The sequence below is a fragment of the Podarcis liolepis genome, assembly GCF_965112155.1.
Source record: "Podarcis liolepis genome assembly, chromosome: 9".
Taxonomy (NCBI): Eukaryota; Metazoa; Chordata; class Lepidosauria; order Squamata; family Lacertidae; genus Podarcis; species Podarcis liolepis.
Genome location: NC_139564.1, coordinates 18,922,592 through 18,942,747, shown reverse-complemented (window position 1 = coordinate 18,942,747; position 20,156 = coordinate 18,922,592). Strand labels below are relative to the sequence as shown.

Here is a 20,156-nt window from a genome sequence, read left to right as displayed (position 1 = left end):
AAAGGGCCTTTTCTGTGGTGGCACCCAGATTGTGGAAACAACTGTCCTCAGGGATGGGCATAGCCTTTAACTGTGGGTTTTTAAAATGGCTTTAAGAAACTTCCTTTTTTGAGCAGCCTTCTCTTAAATGTCTCCCCCCCCCCAGCACAAAAGGTATGTTGCAGAATATAGTTATATTAGTTGTTGTGATAGTCTTTTACTTGTTTTAATCGGCCTTTATAATGAGCAGTAAATGTCACTCCTTTTATCAGCCCTGATTATTCAAATTTTTCTCCTTATGTTTTTATGATGTGAGCCACCTTGGGGGCAGCATATAAATCTTTTTATAAACATAAATAAATTAGTGGCAGTGCTGTGTCAAATCCAATCGCCAGAGTTTTTCTAAACCATTGTCCTCTTTATTATGCCACTTTTTTGGAGATGGGGCAAATTTCAGAGATGAGGCTGGCTTGGTCCATACCAGTTACATAACTTTATAAGGTGGCTGAGGAGCCAAGAGAAAGCTCCTGAAAACAAACAGTGTGCCAGTAACAACAAGCGTGATCCTGACTTTCAAAGGAGATTTTTCAGCCTGCCGGGATGGTATGGGATATACTCTTTTCCACCCAACCGGGGAGATCTTTTGAAAGCCAGGATTACCATAACTGTTACTAGTGCAATCCCTGTTTTCAAAGGCATTTTCTCTCCCAAAACCACCTTGCAAAATTCCTTTCTGATAGGGACCAGCCCTCAAATCCCTCTAAAATTCACCATGCCTCTCCCCCAATTTTCAAGGTGGATTTTTTTTTATGCTTCTCATCATCACAATAATTTACTTTAACAAACAAACAAAAACAGCTGCACTTGTAAAGTTCAGATCAGCTCCAGGCAAGGAGCAATAATCTTTACTCTTCTCTAGAGCATGTTAACACAGTTGTGGCCCTTGAAGTTGAGCTGGGAACAGGAGAAGTGATAGCAGCAATATCAGAGAGAAAAAGTACTGAAATGTCATTTTGAACATATACTTAAAAATAAATAAAAATCAAGCAGTTATGGAAGACCGCATACTAAGACTTTCAACACTCTTAGCTTTCCACCACCAAATAGAATAATCTGAAGGTCAAACACTGCATTTTTGTTAAATGTAGCATATCTGAAAAGAACACAGAGCATTCAACGAGGCTATCGTCTTTTCCTATTTGTAAACAGCCTTAACTTCGTCTCATGTTTTTGCCACTAAAAGTGAGTTCAATGGGGCATAGATACGATGATTTATCGCCACCTTGAGGATACTTTGAAGTTCCACACCTCTGAAGCCCAAAGAGTTGTTCGTTTATTAAAGGGTTGCAACACAGCCATATGCTCAAAAGGCTGCATTATTAAAAATACATGGCACATTAACACCTTATGCTCTCTCTTTTACTTTGAGATTATTTGGATTCCCCCCCCTAACTTGTAAGCACATTCCCCACCCCACCCCTCACCCAAAAGGACAGATCCCTTTAAAGTGCCATTGAAAATACAGGTTCACAACTTGAACCACTGGAGAAGAAGGGACCCTTTCCTGTATTCAAGATGGTTGATAGTCAAGCAATTCGGCACCTGCCCAGATGCCTAGAAAGCTGAGGTAATTTTAAACTGCTTTAGTATGTTAGCTTTTGTATGTTTAAAGTATAGTTCTGAATTTTTCTCGAGAGCCAGTGTGGTGTAGTGGTTAAGAGCGATAGACTCGTAATCTGAGGAACCGGGTTCGCGTCTCCGCTCCTCCACATGCAGCTGCTGGGTGACCTTGGGCTAGTCACACTTCTGTGAAGTCTCTCAGCCCCACTCACCTCACAGAGTGTTTGTTGTGGGGGAGGAAGGGAAAGGAGAATGTTAGCCGCTTTGAGACTTCTTTGGGTAGTGAGAAAGCGGGATATAAAATCCAAACTCTTCTTCTTCTTTACTGTTTTATCTTGTTGTAAACAGCTTCAAGGCATTTTTAAAAAACAATCAAGCAGTGAATAAAACTTATTAAATAAATAAGTGGCCCATTTTAGACAGCAACCCTCAGTAAATTTGGGGTGTTTAAGAGCCTATACGGGTACAGATTTGTTAACTAAGCCATAAGGCACATCCACACAGGGCAGTTACGTCCACTCCCTTTTCAATATGGCACCACAGACCTATGTACCTTGAGAACTGTATTTTTAAAAATGTTTTCTGTGTTATTGTCAAAGTAGAAGTTTCCTGCAGGAAAAAATATAGGAGTGGAAACATTTATTCTCCACAGAACTGGCTGTATAAGTGCATCATATTAATAATTAATAATTACTGATATACTTGAGAAGGGTGGCCTTTTTGTATGTATTGTATAAATTATGCAACATACTCTTTTATAAAAAAGGACCCCTGGACAGTTAAGTCCAGTCAAAGGCGACTATGGGGTTGTGGCACTCATCTCGCTTTCAGGCCAAGGGAGCCAGCGTTTGTCCACAGACAGCTTTCCGGGTCACATGGCCAGCATGACTAAACCACTTCTGGTGCAACGGGACACAGTGATGAAAACCAGAGCACATGGAAACGCTATTTACCTTCCTGTCGCAGTGGTACCTATTTATCTACTCGCACTGGCGTGTTTTTTCAAACTGCAGGAGCTGGGACAGAGCGACAGGAGCTCACCCTGTCAAGGGGATTCGAACTGCTGACCTTCTGATCAGCAAGCCCAAGAGGCTCAGTGGTTTAGACCACAGGGCCACCTGCATCCCTATTATATCCTTTAACACACTAGCAAAGTAAGGCAACTAAAAACTCGAACTTACAAACGGGAATTATCCTCATCATTTAACCTTTTCCATATACTACTTTTGCATTTTTAACTGAGCAAATAGTAGCTGGTAACTGTACCTGGCTGATTAGAAGATTGCCAGCTTGAGGTTTTGACTGCATACTGAGGTCCTGCCGGCTTGACAGCTGGCACAGATGCTGGATTGGCAGGAACTGGTCCACGTGTGCCGTTCTCTGGAGTTTCAGGCATGCTCCTTACTGTGGCAGCAGTGTAAGCAGTAAACTGTGTTTGCTCCTGGGAATCACTATTTGGAAACAAAATATTATCCCTTAGTTTAAAGCATTCACAAAACAAGGGTAGATGAAGTTAGATGGATGTGCTCTTGATTTACATAAATATGAAGGATAATTTTTATCTGAAACTCTATTCTGAAATATTTATCTTTCATTATATCCAACACACACACACTCACAGAGCAATGTATTTGTCTTAAGACAATTCGGACTCAGGGAATATGACAGCTCTCATTTTCAATGTTTTGAAACCCAAGCACACACTGAAATAGCAAAATGCTGAGATCAGTTACACAACTGGTACATAATGCTAAGGTATAGTGTTTCTGAAATGCCCAAGACAAATGAACAAACAAATCAGGAAAAATACTTTTAAAAGATAAGCTTACACCTCTGGAAATAAGAAGCTTATTCCAGGTTGCACTGTGGCTGATGTCACTATTGAAAATTCAGTGTTTTTGTTACCAAAACACTGGTCAGATGCACCCAAGGCTTTCCGTTTGAAGCCATTCCAGTAGGCAAGGGAAACTAGCAGATGCTTTAAGTCAGTTATTTTTTTGCTGCTACTTACTATTACAATTATATCCCATCTTTCCTCCAAGGAGCATCTAGGGTCTGAGTACATGGTTCTTCCTCTTTCATTTTAACCTGTGAGTCATACTAGGCTAGGCTAAGAGATAGCGATTGGCCCAAGATCACCCAGTGAACTTTGTGACCGAATGGGGATTTGAAAACGACTCCCCTTGGTCCTAGACATTTCACTCACAATACCACACTAGTTATTACACACAAATTAAATGAGCACAGAATGGAACGCTATATGTAGGATGAATGATAACAGTAAAAAATAAAGCCATACAGCTGCAATGCAACAAACTATGGATATTTTAATGGAAGGGAAGGCTGCAGCCTTGGTGGAAAGTGGCCTTTTCATGAAACTTTTGATTTATGGCTTACTCCAATGCCTATTGAGCTTAGGAGGAGGCTCTCTGTCAACATTTGCGGCAGGTCTCACACACCAATAACTGTTGGAACTGTTTTTGTAAGATGTACTTCATCAAATCAGAAAACATTTTTCTCTTCTGCTGCTGCACTCCCTCTGGGCTTCCTCCCAGTGGTAATCTTTACATCACGTTCAAGTAATCATGGAAGTGCTGTCAATATGCAGCACAACGACTTAAAAAGCGCTAATTTCCATAGCAATCGGCTTTCTGGCATAATTCTGTGTATCAGTCAGACTGATTAATGGGACAGTGTTTTGAGGGAAGAAAATCCCACATTAATATTGAGAAACACTAACACAGAGTTGCTCATCTGTCAAGTTCATTTAACACAGCCAGCAAAAAGCTCAAGAATGAGCCCCCCCCCCCTGGCAACTGGGTACCTCCCTCAGAGGAATGCATCTTTTACCATTGAAAGTAGTAAAGGACTTTTAAGTTCCTTGAAGTGATACAATTTCCCTGATCTGTAGCTTTAAGAAAGCCTTTCAAATTGCATTTAAGAATCGGGGGGGGGGGGGGAGAGACCATGTGCCATGAATGCGAAAGGTTTCAGGTTCAATCCCCAACATCTGCAAAAAAAGAGATTCTGCCAGTTACTTGGCCTCCGGATAGTGTTGGACTCCCATCAGCCCTGACCACTGGCCATGCTGGCTGGGATTTATGGGAGTTGTAGTTCAGCAAAACCTAGAGACAAAAGGCTCCCCACCCCAAGACAAAGGTAGATGGATGAGTACGACTCAGTACAGGGCAGCTTCCTATGTCCTTCTTTTAAAAGACATAAGGCAGGCAGGCTAGAACTAAGGCAGGCAGGCTAGAACATGTTATTTAATACATCACCATGTGCTTTTCATTTTCTTATGTATGATAGGTTGGTACTAATTAAGTTTCAGTTTTAGGCTGAAACGACCAACACTCCTTTTATCAAAAGAGCTAGTAAAAAATCAGAGAAATTTTGAAGGTGGGAAAGGAGACTTAATAGCTGTGAGAGCTCTGGCCCTTTCCCCCTCGGCCCTCCTATTCCTGCTGCCCCTTCCCCATCTTCCATCCCCTCGGATTCTCTTACTTTCTCTTTGCAACCAAAAGCGCCAAACCAGATACGATGGGGCCGCCATATTTGTTGTTCACGTGTCTGTCCCGTTTGTGCACTGAAATGGAGGGAATTCAAAGAGGCATGCAAGTGAGAGGAGCTTACCTCTCGATACTTCGCCTCCCTGAGATCTGTCACTTCAGGTACTTTTCTCTCAGCTCACTTCCAATACCGGAGACAGATTGGGAGAAAAAGTGCCTGAAATGATGAAGTGCTTTCCTAAAGCAGGAAAGACAAAAGGGGCTCACACCCCACACTTCAATGCGTGGAATAGTGAGATGGAAAGGGTCATTGACATGACTGTTCCTAAGCCCCCTCTCTCGCCATGGGAAGTTTGGGAGGCTGCTTGGTTTACCGAAAACTTCAGAAGATAGAGGCCAGACACTGTCTACAGCAGGTAGCACACGTTCTGGTGTGAATCTGATCAAAAAGAAACACGAGTGCATAGCCATTCCAACTGGATGGCACTGATGGCTGTGAAAAAAGCATCTCTCTCTGCCTCTGTTGCATCCTCAGTGAATCACCCAAGTAGGGGCTATTAAGAATGGTAAATTAGGTGGTCCAGACTAGTGTGGTATCATTGACAGAAGACCAGTCAATAGCATTCTGTGAGAGATCTGTGAATCACTTTGAGGGGGGGGGGGAGGTGTGGTGTAAGGGTATGATTTTCTCATCTCATTTCAATTCACAGTAGAGATCTATCCTGACAGTTTGCCTGAAATCAATACTTCCCATGTCTGACTTCTGAGGTTACATATGAGGATATTTTGCTTTCAGCTTCAAGATTTAGAAACCTGCTTCAAGTCCTCCAGAGATCAAATCAAACTCACTAACTGTTAAGAGCATTGCAGCTGGAAATATAATTTGAACATGCAGAAAATAGAATTAATTAAATTTAGTAAAAAGCTAAATTAGCGACAGTGACTAATGAAGAATGAATTAGAGCAATAGAGCCACTTAAGTAAAAGTTAATGAGATACAGAAGAGCTGAAGTATGCAAAGCACTTGCCTAACCTATGTATTGCATTTCCCCAAGCTAGTATTAATTCTGTAAAGTAGATCTCTACATATAATTTTAAAAGATTTCCCCCCCTCTTCCTCATCTACCTAATTTATTGCTGTATTCTTGAAGAACAATGAACTCTCTTGGGCTTTTATGGGGACAAGACAGAGAACTGCTGCAATCCAGGAACTCCCTTTGGTGCAAGAAATTTAAAAAGTCACACATCATGCTGTACAGGTTAGGGTGCTCTTTTGTGAAAAGGAATGAACTTCAACATGGGCAAATTTGCACCATTGTCTGCCTAGATTGCAACTTGGTACATGAGCAACAAGCTAATGTACAGAAGTGCTTCAGAAAGTTAAGCAAAACAGTGGGGCGGTCATTCCCAGGGCAGACTACAGAGGTCAGAAAGGCCAGACATCTGCTGGATTCTTTAGATCAGGAAGCCTACAGTTCAGAGCCACTACTATCATTTTGCATTGAAGAAGAGAGTAGCAGGCAAACATTCCTGGTCAAAAATCCCCCACTAGTGAGACGGCTTGCCCATACAGATCCCTAAGCACTGGCCATAGTGCTGTTAATTCCAGAAATAAGTAAATCTACACAGAAACAGTTTATTTTTCAGCACAAAAAGCAATTGACTCTAACTTTTAAATACGTTTCAGTACCCTCTGTAAGCAAAACCATTTCTCAGCAAGATTTGTGCTCTTTAATCTTTCCAGTTTTGTTTTCTACATTAAATGTCAAATTTTATTCTAATTATACCAAGCATGGTTCACCTCTACCTGACAGCAACCCCCCTGGGGGGGTGTTTGGTTTTATTCTGCCTCCCAACACTCCCTAAAATTTGACATTTTTGCCCACTACTGCCAATCTGTACATGGAAACTGCAAGGCAGGTTGATAAGAGACTGTGCTTATATGGTATACCATTTGACAAAGGGAATATGAAGACAGACTTAGCAGGTAAAGCAAAATATTGGGGGAAGGGAGATTAAAGGAGAGAGTCAGTCATACTGCGTAAGGGCTCAGACAAACTCTGCATCAATGTTTCATGAGGGAAACTTGAAAAGTGCAAATAGATGAGCCTTGCAGAAGAGCATTCCAAAGTCAGGCCACCACCACAACAAATATCATATTCCATAACCACCTGCCTTGCTTATGAAGATAGGGAAACACAATTTGAGCAGGTCTCTTTCTAGAACCTGTTGCCAGGTTGTAACTATAGATCAATCCTTTAAGCTATTCTACCGAGTCCTGGGCTTTCCTTAAGGTATCTTCTTCCACTACCTACTGATTTAGAGAGCAGCAAGACTCTCCTTCTAAAAGGAGACTCCCCTTTGTGGCAAAGATGTCTAATCAGTGAACACAAGAACCAGAACGAACAGTTATTAGATGCAGGCATTCTTATAACTCTAGCATTCTGACTTAACATGCTGTCTCTCCAGCAACTATTCCCACTCCTTTATACAAATAGTCGTACCTTGGAAGTCAAACGGAATCCATTCCGGAAGTCGGTTCAACTTCCAAAACGTTTGGAAACCAAAGTGCAGCTTCTGATTGGCTGCAAGAGGTTCTTGCAGCCAATTGGAAGCCGCAGAAGCCATGCTGGACATTTGGCTTCTGAAAATCGTTCATAAATTGGAACACTCACTTCCAGGTTTCGATCGTTCGGGAGCTGATTTGTTTGGGAGCCAAGTCATTCGGGATCCAAGGTACAACTGTATTCATATATGCCCCATATTCCCCTACTGCTAGCCCTCATGTTACCCAACCATAATTAACCATCGTTTTCCTAATGTTCTGTACAATTACTTCCCTCTAGCTCCACCCAACATTCTATTCCCCCACTGCCAATCAACCTTCCCTTTCGACTTTTGTTATAAAGATTCTCTCTCTCTCTCTCTCTCTCTCTCTCTCTCTCTCTCTGTAACAAACAACTGTTTAACTACCTTTGCTTTAGGACTGCAGCCTTAGTCGTGTCTCTGTTTTAAGGATTAGCTTCTAGCTAGCTTCTAATTGAAATCTACTTTTTCCTATGTTTCATAGAAATGCACCAAGTATTTAAAATGGCTCCACCTTTTTATCACCAGTAAAAGGAGGGAGGTATTGAACTCTAATCTGTGGTTTCTGGAATGTTAAACAGAGATCAACAGATGTAGAAATAAACCTGCCATTTCATAATGTTTGCAGGCATAACAGAAATGTTTGGAGGAAAAATGCCTGCACGATGGCAACATAAAAAAAATGCTTGGTGCCAAGGTCGCAGGAGACACAAAGGGAGAAGAAATTCTTACTTTCCACCCCATAATCCTATTCTGCTCTTTAAAAAAAACTTTCCGCTGTAAATTACAAAGGTAAATGTTTATGTTGCTAAAAGTAACAGTGTTTCCAACGGTTTATAAGGAAAAAGGAGGAACTGCCAGGCTCACAAAGAGGTAAAAAAGAACAAATAGGGTAATGCTATTCAAGTTTTTTTTTTTGCCTTGGATTCTGTTAAAAAGGGCACACGCAATAAAGGTGTGAGAAGTGGGAATCCAAGTTGCACCAAGCACAAAGCATTCTTTTTCAGAAGCAGCATAATCTGTTTCCTCAAAACACACCATGGTTTCCTCCATAACACTAAATCATTAGTGTTACAATCCTAGAAAGGTGTCAATTATGTGCTAATAGAGGGAGTTTGGAAATTCACAATTTAAAAGGCAGCCAAGGCAGCCACTTGCCTGGTACAAGTAACAGAGCAAATTATACTTACGTGTTTTACAATGCCACCTACCTGTGTTTGGGCTGCAACTGCAGCAAAATCCTAGATTTCTACCCTTGGACTTTCCTGGGGAAATGCATCCCTAGGACAGATGTGCACAAAGTTCTCTCTGCCTTCTCTCATTACATGACCAATGGACTTTTGCAACTAGGTTGTAGTCCCTACAAAATTTTCAAATTGGAGCCCAAGGAGCATATGCTTTCCCCCTTCCCTCTCCAAGCACATTCTCCTCCCTTCCTTTGTTAAATGTGCACCAACAGAAACCAGAGTTCACCCGTAACCATAGTTTCCAGTTCCATTTTAATCTATGGTTTCAATTCAAGTTTATTTAAAAAATTGACTGATTATGTGGCATTTGCCTCCTAGGATGGGTCATAAGGAAAGGGTTAAATGAGTGTGATGTGATTGGCCAGTGGGAATGCAAGGAGGGAGTAAAAGTTAGAGTGGGAGGTTTTGAAAGTCAGTTGAGGTTTGGGAATTGGAGAAGGAAGAAGGAGGAATAGGCAGTGGGTTGGTCGAGTTGTATTGTGAGAGAATAAGAGGAATTGTTAGGTGGAATCAGATAGATAGTTGGGGATAATCAGTTTGAAGTTGTTAGGAACTAAGATTAAGAAACTGTCAAGAAAAACTAACTGAAACCATAAGCTTGTTCCTGCATTTAAAAATAAACTTGATTATTTGTTTATGTTAACAACTGTCTGGACTCCGTGTGTCCCCGTGAGAAACGGGGTGGTGGCAGCGAAGAAAGCAATCACAGTGGTGGCACAGGGTCAATAGACTGTCAAACGTCCGGGGGCCCTGTGTGGTCGCCACAGTCATGTTTGTCAAAGGCGCTTCCCATCCAAATAATGCACACAGCAGAGAATGAACTCTTTATTGTCAAAGATAACACAGTCACTTCTGGAGACCTATACACACCAATCTACTGCTTAGGGAGCTATTCCCAGGTCCGTGTTCTGTGGAACAGGTGCGGCAACTGGTGACCACTCCCCTTCCACCAATTTATGTACCTTTCCCCAATGGGCTGTGAACACCTAGTCAGAGACTACACCTGCAAGGAAGCTGCTTCTGCTCTTCCAACTTCACTTCTCCACTAGTACTGGGAGACAGTGGTGCAGTAGAGGGTGGGCAAGCACCTGGCCCTTCACTTGCCTGGCCTGCCTCTGCCTCCTCTTCCTCCAGCTCTGAAGCTTCCCCTGCCCCTCTGATTCTTGCCTCCTGGCTGGTACAGGTCCTCACACACCACTGCCCCCCTATCCCCAAGTCAGACTCCAGCTGCCCTTCCCCCAGTACACACTCTGAAGAGGAAGAAAAACCACATTTCTGAGTCCGGCTCCTAATTAGCAAATCAGTTTGCAGAGAGTTAGCATTGCATCTACATACAGGCAGTGGTAGCCAAATTGTGGTGGTAAATAAGCAATTGACTGGGCCACATTTCCCCACTCATGTCCTAGTCTAAAGGGTATGTCCATTCCAACCACTCTTCCTGTTTTCAGAGGTGCAGGAAGTGAAGAAACTTTTCGTGTCATGCCCCTGTGTTTCTGCACTGGATGGGTCAATTAAAAGATATTCCACAGGCAACCGACACATGACTAGAGTATATGGCAGCGGTCAATTGTATGGAAGCACATTATGTATGGAAGCACATATGCAGCTACACTAGCACAAAAACAACTCCTGTTATTTAATGATAGAACAAGCCTTTGAAGACTGACTGCTTTCAACTGACTGTGCTGCTGAAACGTGAAACCCTATACTCCTGTAGTTTCATAATATTTTCTCATATGCCTATGATTTTTGAAAATGTTCCCTCTTTCCAACCTTTTTCTGCACCTCACTATTGTGAAAGACATATGGTAGTACTTTCATATATTATAAAACTGGCCTAGAACTGGCATAACAACCCAGATTTGGGGAGGGACAAGGACAAAGTTTTATGAAGTACCAAAAAAGAGTTGTGCATAAAAATAAAAAAAACAACAAGGGGGGGGGGGAGAAAGACACTCATCTGGCTGCGGAATACATAACAGACATTCACTTCTCTTAAGGAATTTATGATACAACAAAACAAAATCCTTTGTATACTGTGACTTGGGATATTCAGAATTATGCCTGCTCCTGAGGCACATTAATAGTGAAATGGTCCGTGTATGCCAAGCTAGAGGAAACTAGTTTGCTAGACACAATAAATGAGCTAGTTGCATCTAAACCATCAAAACACAGACGTCTGGTTTGTAGGTTAAATAAAGCGTCCAAGGAAAGTTAGGTCTAATGTTACCATAGTTGTGGTCAGGAAGTATGACACAGAACAAAATGTCCCACCCCACAAGGAAACATGAAACATTTTATAGAGTAGCTGTCAAATGTGTATAAAACCATTTATTTGCTCCCCATTTACCGACAGTAACAGCCTCATAAGATTAAGGGAGTGAATATCTGAGGAAGAGAGACTCTCTGTTCCAATAATACAATAATGTGGCTTCTTCACCGATGGAGCTGTTGCCAGTACCTCATTCAAAACGATTGATTCCACTCTGGTAACATTTTCCCACCTTGCGGTTAACAAAAAGGTCGCACTTTCCCTTTTAAATTAAGGGAAAAGGTTCGGTGCTATGCGGCACCTCACAAATTCAAGACAAGTTGGAAGGCCACCACCAACCTGCACAATTTATGATGAGAGCTTTTTAGTGATTAACAGCTCTGTGCCCCCCCCCCACCTCCACACACACACACAGCAAAACTTCCCCCCATGCAGCAAGATTCCCTGTCCCATTCTTTTAGGTTGTAATGAATATTTTGCTAATAGTGACTGATCAGTACTGGTGAAAATAAACCGCAAGAAGACCTCCATTGCTGGAGCTAAGTACTACATAAGTGGTATACGTAAGTGTGAATTAATTCATGACAGTCCATTAACAAGTTAGAAGATAAGAAGTCAAAGGAGTGCAGAACCATTCCTGTCGCACACTCTTACGGTCTCCAGTTTCTTTGCATCTCGAAAGCACTTGCTGATTGTCTTGATGGTCTTGTACTTTCCAGAGTTGGTGGTTTGATAATAGGAGTAATGAGAAGGGCATCCAACAGTGTACGATAGGTACTGTGATCAGAGAGTCTGGTAAGCATTTAAAGAGAATTTACTTTGGCAGCTGGTTTACTCGCAAAGTAGAAGGTTAACTAGACATGCTACAGTCGTGAGAAGCGAACTATCCAGTGCAATTCAGAAATGAGTCGCCAACTCTAAGGCAATGCTCCCTCTACTCACAGTCCCCCCAACAGGGGTGTTGACAAGTACTTAAGGGCTTGGGACAGAGGCCTCAACAGCCCTGTAAGTGGGGGGAAAGGGGCAGGAGACCCAGGCTTCAGGGGCCTTTTGTCACCCCCTAATACCACCCCTGTCCCCCAATAATTTTAAACTGACTCATGATTCTGGTTGTAATATACAATGCTCCTGAGCCTTTGAGAAAAGGAAAGATGTGCAGCCTTCAAATTTGACTCACCAGGCTCTGAGAAGCTTTCTAATCCCAGCAACCAATAATAGCATCTGCAAAGGCTTTACTAAGCTCTACTAGCTATCCTTCTATCCTGTATTTTCGTGACAGCTTCAACTTATAGCAAGCCAAAAACAAAACAAAAAACCCTCTTCCCATATGCTTCTCCGTTCATAGCAAATATTTCTTTTTGAGGGAAATAACATTGCTGCTTGAGAATTATGAGGCATGCAAAATTCTATGTTGAACCAGATAATTCCAAGTTTTGGACACATCACTATACCAAAATTAGAAGGCTGGGCTGGATAGTTGTTCAAAAGTAATGAACAGAAACTGCTAAGTGCATCCAAATCACCTTGTATGGGTTCATTTAAATAATTAGAGTGACACATCCTGGATTCTGCATCCATTATAAAACCCCAAGGTAAAAGACTGAATTTTGGTTTGTGTGACGTGTTCAAGAAATGAGCAGAGCTAACTTACAATTCATGCCTTTTCAGCTTCTGCTGTGTATATTTGAAAGGAGTTATATTACTAAAGAATATATTCCTCCCTCTGGTGGAGGTTCAAGTAATTAATTCGCTCGGTTGGGGAAATGATGTGGGGTTTCGAAAGACAAATAATATCCCATACTATGTCCATGAATCTTGAGTGTATTGTAAAATGCTAGTACGCTGGTTGAATTCACACAACTATGTACTAAAGCAAAACAAACAGAGCCTTGACCCTCTGGTTTCTTACTGGGCAGCCATGATGGTGATAGCAGCTTCCACTTGTTTTAGATTAACAGTAGTTGAACATTGTCATCTGAATTTGGCTTGTTTTCATTAGCCAGCCAGTTCAGACAACATGGAAAATGGCAGTATTTCAAAAACGTAAGTAGAACTTTGCAGCTACCTCAGAGAAAGAATACTAAAGCAAACCTTTTGTTTTAACATCACGTCTGAACCAGCTCTTTTAAGTTAGTACCACTGAATTTCACCACTTGCAAGTGAACATATTCCACCTCCCACCCTCCACGAGATACAAAGATATTCCAGACCTCCGTACAGCAACTGCAGCAGACACAGCAGCAGCGGCACTCTTAACTTGTGATGATTCCACCTTTGGAAGTAAAGTAGAGGGGATGGGAGCAAACGTTACATTACTTCCCAGTAGATTTTCCAGTGGCTCTTTCATAGGGTAGAAGCTTCAGTTCAAATGGAGAAAAAGCAAGGAAGCGAAAGGATAGAGAAAAAGGAAATGAGAAATAAAATATACAAGACACATTTATAGAAGTAATTTCAAAGCTCATTCCTAGCAAAGCAGCAACAAAACTGCTAGCAGATTGGATGGGGGACTATGTGTTGATTCCTGCGTTTATGGGGATTGGGTTAGATAACCCTTGGGGTCCCTTTCAACTCTATGATTCTATGATTTTTTTGGGGGGGAGACATTTAAGCCACCTAGCGTACAATTTCATTAATGAAATTTTCATAACTGCTTCAGAGACTTTTAAAGTTGGCTCTGTAATGGGAGTTTGACTATGTTCAACCCATGTAGTGGTGATGGCTCTCATATTTTAATCGAGACAAAAGAGGAAAACTGTTGCCTTCACATTCTCCTGAAAGACTACCTGGACTAATCTAATAGCAATAATGCAGCATTGTATGTGTGTGTATATGTTAGGATTCTTTCCCCGTGTTGCAGTCATGGGATTGTTTTATCACATGACGGTGTATGTTTTCATTCCACATAGTCGGAAGTGACGGAGACAGGATGTTTGTATTACTGTGTTTCCGTGATGTAGAATTATTGTCCTGTGTTCTCTCTCTTTTTGCTGTTTGATGCTGATGAGGAAGGAGCTGAGTCAGAATGCTCTGAGTGTATTATATGTAAATAAAGTAGTTTAGCCAATATTGCTGTGCTACTGGGTCTGTCACGCTGACTGCTAACACTTTGCTGACCCTGAAGTGTGCTGATGTCTCTGAGGTATCAGTCGCTGTGATGTTCAGGCTGAAGAAAGACTTTGAGTCTCCCGACCGACCAGGAGGACAGTACTGAACGTGTTGGACTAGTCAATAGCATAGCTCTCCCAATATCTAAGTGCATCTTTGATTGATATGCAATTACTGGAATCGTAGCCATTCAAAAGTGAAGTTCAGCCTGCATTACTAACCCAGTATGGAAAAGTCAGCAAGGCCTGGCTGACTGAATTTATGCATTTTCCACTTTTTCTTCCCTAAGAATGTTATTGAGTCTGAAGCAGTTTCTGTCATCAATAGAGAATCCAAATCTAAATCCAACACAGAATGTGGCATGCTGGCCCCCACTGATTTCAATGGGGTTGCTGAAGTCCATAGGTTTTAATAGGCTTAAGCAAGCTTAAACTTTGTATCAGGTTTAGACCTTCCTTTTGATCTTCTTAAGATGTATCTCCATAATTCATTTAAAGCTTCAAATCAGCATGGTGGCTTTTATAAGGCAATTGTAAAGAAAATTTGATGCATGATCGTCTCTGATCGTCTTCCATGAATTTAAGCATGGAGTATTTGGTTTCAGGTCATTGGGACACAGAGCTTGAATTTTGTAATGAATAACTCACTTCAGATGTTAAAAGAAAATTAGCTGACCCCTCATAAAAACAGCAACCGGGGGTGGTGGGGGGAATGTATGAGATTATTTTGAGCAACATTAGTATTCAGAAGCAATATATATATTTTCAAAGTTACTAGACTCCCCAGAACAATCAGTAGACGTGTGACAGCATTGCTGTTATTGCTTAGGGTTAAGCTTCCAATAATTCCCTTGTGGCCAGTTTACCTGGCCAAAGACTTACTGTTATTGAAAATGTCACTCTGTCCATATTTACTAATTTTTTTGTTCTGTTTTTGTTGGACAAACTTTTCTGCAATGTATTCTTGGCATTTCAGAAAGAAAAGAATTTACTTTTACAGTTTAAATTTTATGGATAAAAGCAAAACCTCCCCCTTGTCATGCTTTTGCACACACACAAAATAAATACAGGGAGCCTTATTTCCCTTAAAAAAAAAAGCACAGAAAATAATTTGGTCTTCAAAATTCTAGGATTCCAATACCTGCCAGGAAGAGGGGGCACCAATGCAGTTTTCCCAGTCTGGACTGTCAAAGTAGATCCCTCTGGAGCAATTGGAGACATAAGGGTCTCAAATGTCTGAGTTGCCACTGTGCTAGTCAGGGGTAGGCTCCTTTTATTATCAGCTTCATTTGCACCCAACCTTGCAGGAGCTGGGGCAAGCTCTGGAGAACCAGTTTTTATCCTACTTGACCTTAATTCAACAAGAATTATGATACATTAAACACAAATACCATACTTATTTATTTAAACGTTACCTAATAAAAGGCGTAACCAACAGTTACGGTGCTTGATAGGGTTTTCGTTTTTTTTTAATGAACTACATATGTTCAAAAGACCTGTGGTATACAAATATCCGGTGTTTATATTTGCCAAATGTCCAAACCCCCCCCCCTTCTTTGGATAACTCAAGTCAACTTTGGATAACGAGAATGCGAAGGCAGTCATGGTTTCCTTCCCCGGAGATGGCACTCCTCCAGCTCGTAACTGACAAAAATTATACGCCCAATTTCATTCCCTGAACTTGAATGTTACCATACTTAACACAGAACTTGGATGGTGGTCAGAAGGGAGAACTAAAAATTATACTGAGTCAGGGTCACTTGACACAACTCAGAAAGATCAGTCAGTGTAGGATTTTAAGAAAGCCTGTGCGCCAACATTTCCAGTGTTATACCAACCAGACTGCATATGTCTGGACTACACACAACGCAAATTTCAACAGTCATACAGAACATGTCCCCCTATATCCATTTGACAAAATTTATATACTGTTTGAGTGTAAGAAAATCTCTAACCGGCTTACAACGAAAATGCTTATACATGCTGATGGGAGAGATGGCAGCATCACTGAAGATTAGGTCCGTGTACAGAAGCTATTTTAACTTGGGTGTCTAATGAAATACCACTGCAAGCAGAGATTTGCCTTTTACGTTGATGCTCATGGGAACTATTGATCAGAAAATCTGTGGTTTCTGCTGTTACTGAGCCCTGCTGCCATCTTGTGGACAACAGCATATCTACTGTAGGAACATTTGAACTATTTGTTCTCAGGGCATTGCATGTTCTCAGACTAGCCAAATGCAAGCATTTGAAATGCCATCAGTTACATTCTATACCAGAACCAATTCAGAATAGTTTGTGACTTGTTTGAATTTTTCAGGAAGTGATGGAGAAAACACAAATGCTGTGATATGAAAGCAAGTAGCATTTGCTTTTGGTTGAGCTTCAAATACATTTGTTGTTTCCCCCAGCAAAAGTGGACCATACGTAAGAGACATTTAGAACTTCCATCTCTTGATCACATTGAATGTCTGAGCAGAGTGAAATACCTCACCTCCCCCTTCTCACTCATTCTGGATACAGACTGTCACTTGAGGTAGAGGTAGAGGTAAATGACTCCTGGACAGTTAGGTCCAGCAGTTAGGTTCAGTCAAAGGGAACTATGGGGTGCAGTGCTCATCTTGCTTCAGGCCGAGGGAGCTGGCATTTGTCCACAGACATCTTTCCCGGTCATGTGGCCAGCATGACTAAACTGCTTCTGGCACAACGGAACACTGTGGCTGAAGACAGAGCATATGGAAATGCTGTTTACCTTCCCGCTGCAGCGGTGCCTATTTATCTACTTGCACTGGTATGCTTTTGAACTGCTAGGTTGGCAGAAGCTAGGGCAGAGCAACTACCTGAGGTAGAGCAGAGCTGTAGGATAGGTCTCAGAAGTAGGGAAGTTGGACCATGGAAGAAAGTTGAGGAGAGAGGGAGAAGAGGCGGACAGGCAGGCAGAGAGAAAATTTAGGAAACCTAACATTCGCTGTTCTTCACCAAAGTTTGACAGGCATTTTGCGAGCTTCAGAGAATAAGTAATAAACGGTTTTAAAAAATAATTTATGATATGCTTTGAACAGAATGTAATAAATTAGTATGAAACTACCTAGTGTAGGTTGATGCCGTTTTGGACACAATGGCTACTTGGCTGCTATCACTTAAAATATGAACAGTAGCAGGTGGATATGGTGCACACTTGGGCAAGGCCTCCAATGGATTGTTGAAAAAAAGTTCTCTGAAGAAGAAAATGACAAAGTTTCTAACACCAGAAGTTCTCTTAGTATCCACCCCACCCCCAGCAATTGCACAAATGTATCTGAAGTTGGCTTAAGTTCCCATACTACACGGTTAATTTGACAAACTTTACAGGCATGGCTATCTCCAACCAATTTCTGCTCACGTAGGATTCGCAAATATCTGTCTGTCGACAAAGAAGACAAAATGCTGTGCTAGACCAGTGTTTCCCATCCTTGGGTCTCCAGCTGGTTTTCGACTACAGTTCCCATCATCCCAGACCTTGCTAGCTAGGGATGATGAGGGAGTTGTAGTTCAAAAACAACTGGAGACCCAAGGTTGGGAAACACTGGGCTAGATTAACCAGTTATGGTGAAAATCAGTGGTGGAATTTTAGAGGTACACATGATTGACCAGAAGTCTAATTCATAGACTCCAACAAGGATACACAGTTTCTGTTGTTATTTGTGCTGGCAGTTTCTGGGATTAGCTATGTCTGAGGTGGGGAACATCAGGCCTGGGGGCCAAATGCAGCCCTGTCTAACTAATCTGGGACTCTACACAGCCAGCCATGCCCCTTATTGGCTGCAATTCATGCCTGAGCTGGAATGTGTCCTTGAACTGTGGTAATGGTTGTCTGGAAAGAAAAGAGCTAGGCGGTGGGGGTGAGTCTGAAATTTTGCATGGCTGGAATACCACCTAATATTCAAAGGTAGGATTTGCATCTACTGCCCCATTCACTTTTTGTCTCTGGCCTTGTCCACCACCAACATACAGCCCCTAAAGGTTTTCTGACAAGGGAGTGCCCCCCTCCAGGATAAGAAGGGTTCACCACTGATGGATGTGAAGGTGTTAGCCAGCTGGGATAACTCACTTTCCCATTAACAGGAAGTAAAAAAGACAAAGGAAGAACTTTCAAAACTAATAATCCAGTAAAGAACAGTAAGTATTTACCTCTTGTGAGATGTAGTAGAAAGATTAGGACCAGGAAGATTGGTTGAAGAAATAGTGATAAGATCTGGATCTGTTACCACAGAAGTACTTGAAGTTGCTTCTCCCCTGATAGATAGCAGTTTGTTTCAATTCCACCCCCAAAATCAGAGAATAAGTCAAGTTTATGAAGAAAATGTTAAATTCTACATCTAAATGTGATTTGACAGGTGGTATTTGTGCACAAAACTATTAATCCATTGGAGTGACAGCAAGTCTACAAGAGTTTGGCACTAACTGGTAGCCACTGCCGAAGCAGAAGGTTGCAGCTTTTTCTAGATTTTCTAGAACTTATTTGGAACAGTCGAAGCTGAATTCACAATGCAATTCAGACCTTGGTGAGAATTTTCAAGTTTGTTTCATAACAGTGATAGGGAGATCCTAAAAGCTGAGTATGTTTTGCATGCCTTGAAAACACACTTGAAATTAAATAATGGAAGTTTCAGTAAAAATGGCAAGGGCATTCAGAACAAATCATAGTCCAATACAGAAATAACTTTTATTTTGGCCAATGGAATACACATATACAGCTTCAATATCTCATTCGCACTATTAGCTCTTAAGTTGCTGTTTTTCTTAAAATTAATGAAGAAGAGCAATCCAGTTTGCCACAGCACCCTGCTTTTTGCTGTGTGCATTGCCCTGTGCAAAAAATATTTCACAATAATGCTTCCCCCACAATTAACAGCTTCCCATGCACACAACACACAGGAGTGCTGGCTGTGCCCAGTACCATTCATGGGGAGTGAGTATATTGGGTCCATCATTTTCCAAAATAGGGAGTGAGAATCCACTGGTCCAATAATAAAGCAGTGCCATTAAGCAGTGACAATTGTGACAAGGATAATGCTTGCTTAATTATCAAATTTAGTGCAAGTCTGATGAACTACTTGAGAATAATAATGACTTCTTCAAGTGTCATGTGCATTCATGTGTGGTGCAAAACGGTTTTCCACAATAAGGTTTAGTCATGTCAGTGAACCATGAATGGATGGAACAAGGACAGAGAAACAGACCTTTGAGCTGGCAACGGGGGTTGTTCTGACACATCAGGTATTTCGCAGGTCTGGGTAGCTACTGTATGGGAATGCTGGGTTTCCAATCCATTAGTTAGTTCTGTAGATATGCTTTATTCATAATAGTAACAGAGAACACACGATTTACGTAACCAGCCACACGTTTTGAGGCTATATAATATCTAGCTTAACATTCCATAAAACAAGAGTTGCTAAACCTCTAGGAAATGCCAGTGTGAGTGTTCAGAATTTCAGTAACAGAGGAGAAGATGATTGCTTTAGCCATAGGACACAAAGATAAATTCTGAGCTACTGATTTTCCACTAATTTTGCACTAAGCAAGGCTGCAATCCAAACCCCTCTTTTGCTCGGCTGAGGGGGACTTGGACTGAGTATAGACTTACCTCCACTCACTTCAGCCAGCTCAGCTGGCCTCCTGCTGGAAGAGATGCCCCTTTCTGCTCTCTGAAAGGTGGTTCACTGGCAGCATAACTGCCAGCACAGTCCAGCAGAAAGCACCCAAAAGGAGTATTCTGAGGGCAAGGCTTAGCTGGCCTGGGTTCCTGAAGTGCTCCCACAGCCAGCACTTGACAGCATCAAGTCTACCATGGGCCAAA

General features: G+C 41.7%; 1 protein-coding gene and 1 long non-coding RNA gene across 6 annotated transcripts in view; one reads left to right on the top strand and one right to left on the bottom strand.

Moving 5' to 3' along the window:
* Positions 1–20,156, bottom strand: part of PDLIM5 (PDZ and LIM domain 5) — a 123,239-nt gene that overhangs the window by 21,773 nt on the left and 81,310 nt on the right. For 4 of the 5 annotated variants that reach the window (XM_083458659.1, XM_083458661.1, XM_083458662.1 and 1 more), the window contains 7 exons: positions 19,540–19,650; positions 18,488–18,592; positions 17,406–17,534; positions 15,459–15,668; positions 13,424–13,570; positions 11,868–12,005; positions 2,866–3,050 (listed from right to left, as the gene is read on the bottom strand). In XM_083458659.1, coding sequence (XP_083314785.1) covers positions 2,866–3,050; positions 11,868–12,005; positions 13,424–13,570; positions 15,459–15,668; positions 17,406–17,534; positions 18,488–18,592; positions 19,540–19,650 — 1,025 coding nt within the window. The remainder of the gene's footprint in view (positions 1–2,865; positions 3,051–11,867; positions 12,006–13,423; positions 13,571–15,458; positions 15,669–17,405; positions 17,535–18,487; positions 18,593–19,539; positions 19,651–20,156) is intronic. The other variant, XM_083458663.1, reaches the window with a different exon arrangement.
* On the top strand, positions 8,210–9,587 carry LOC310686047. Its single transcript, XR_014515678.1, has 2 exons — positions 8,210–9,415; positions 9,446–9,587. It is a non-coding gene; the product is annotated as an uncharacterized lncRNA (long non-coding RNA).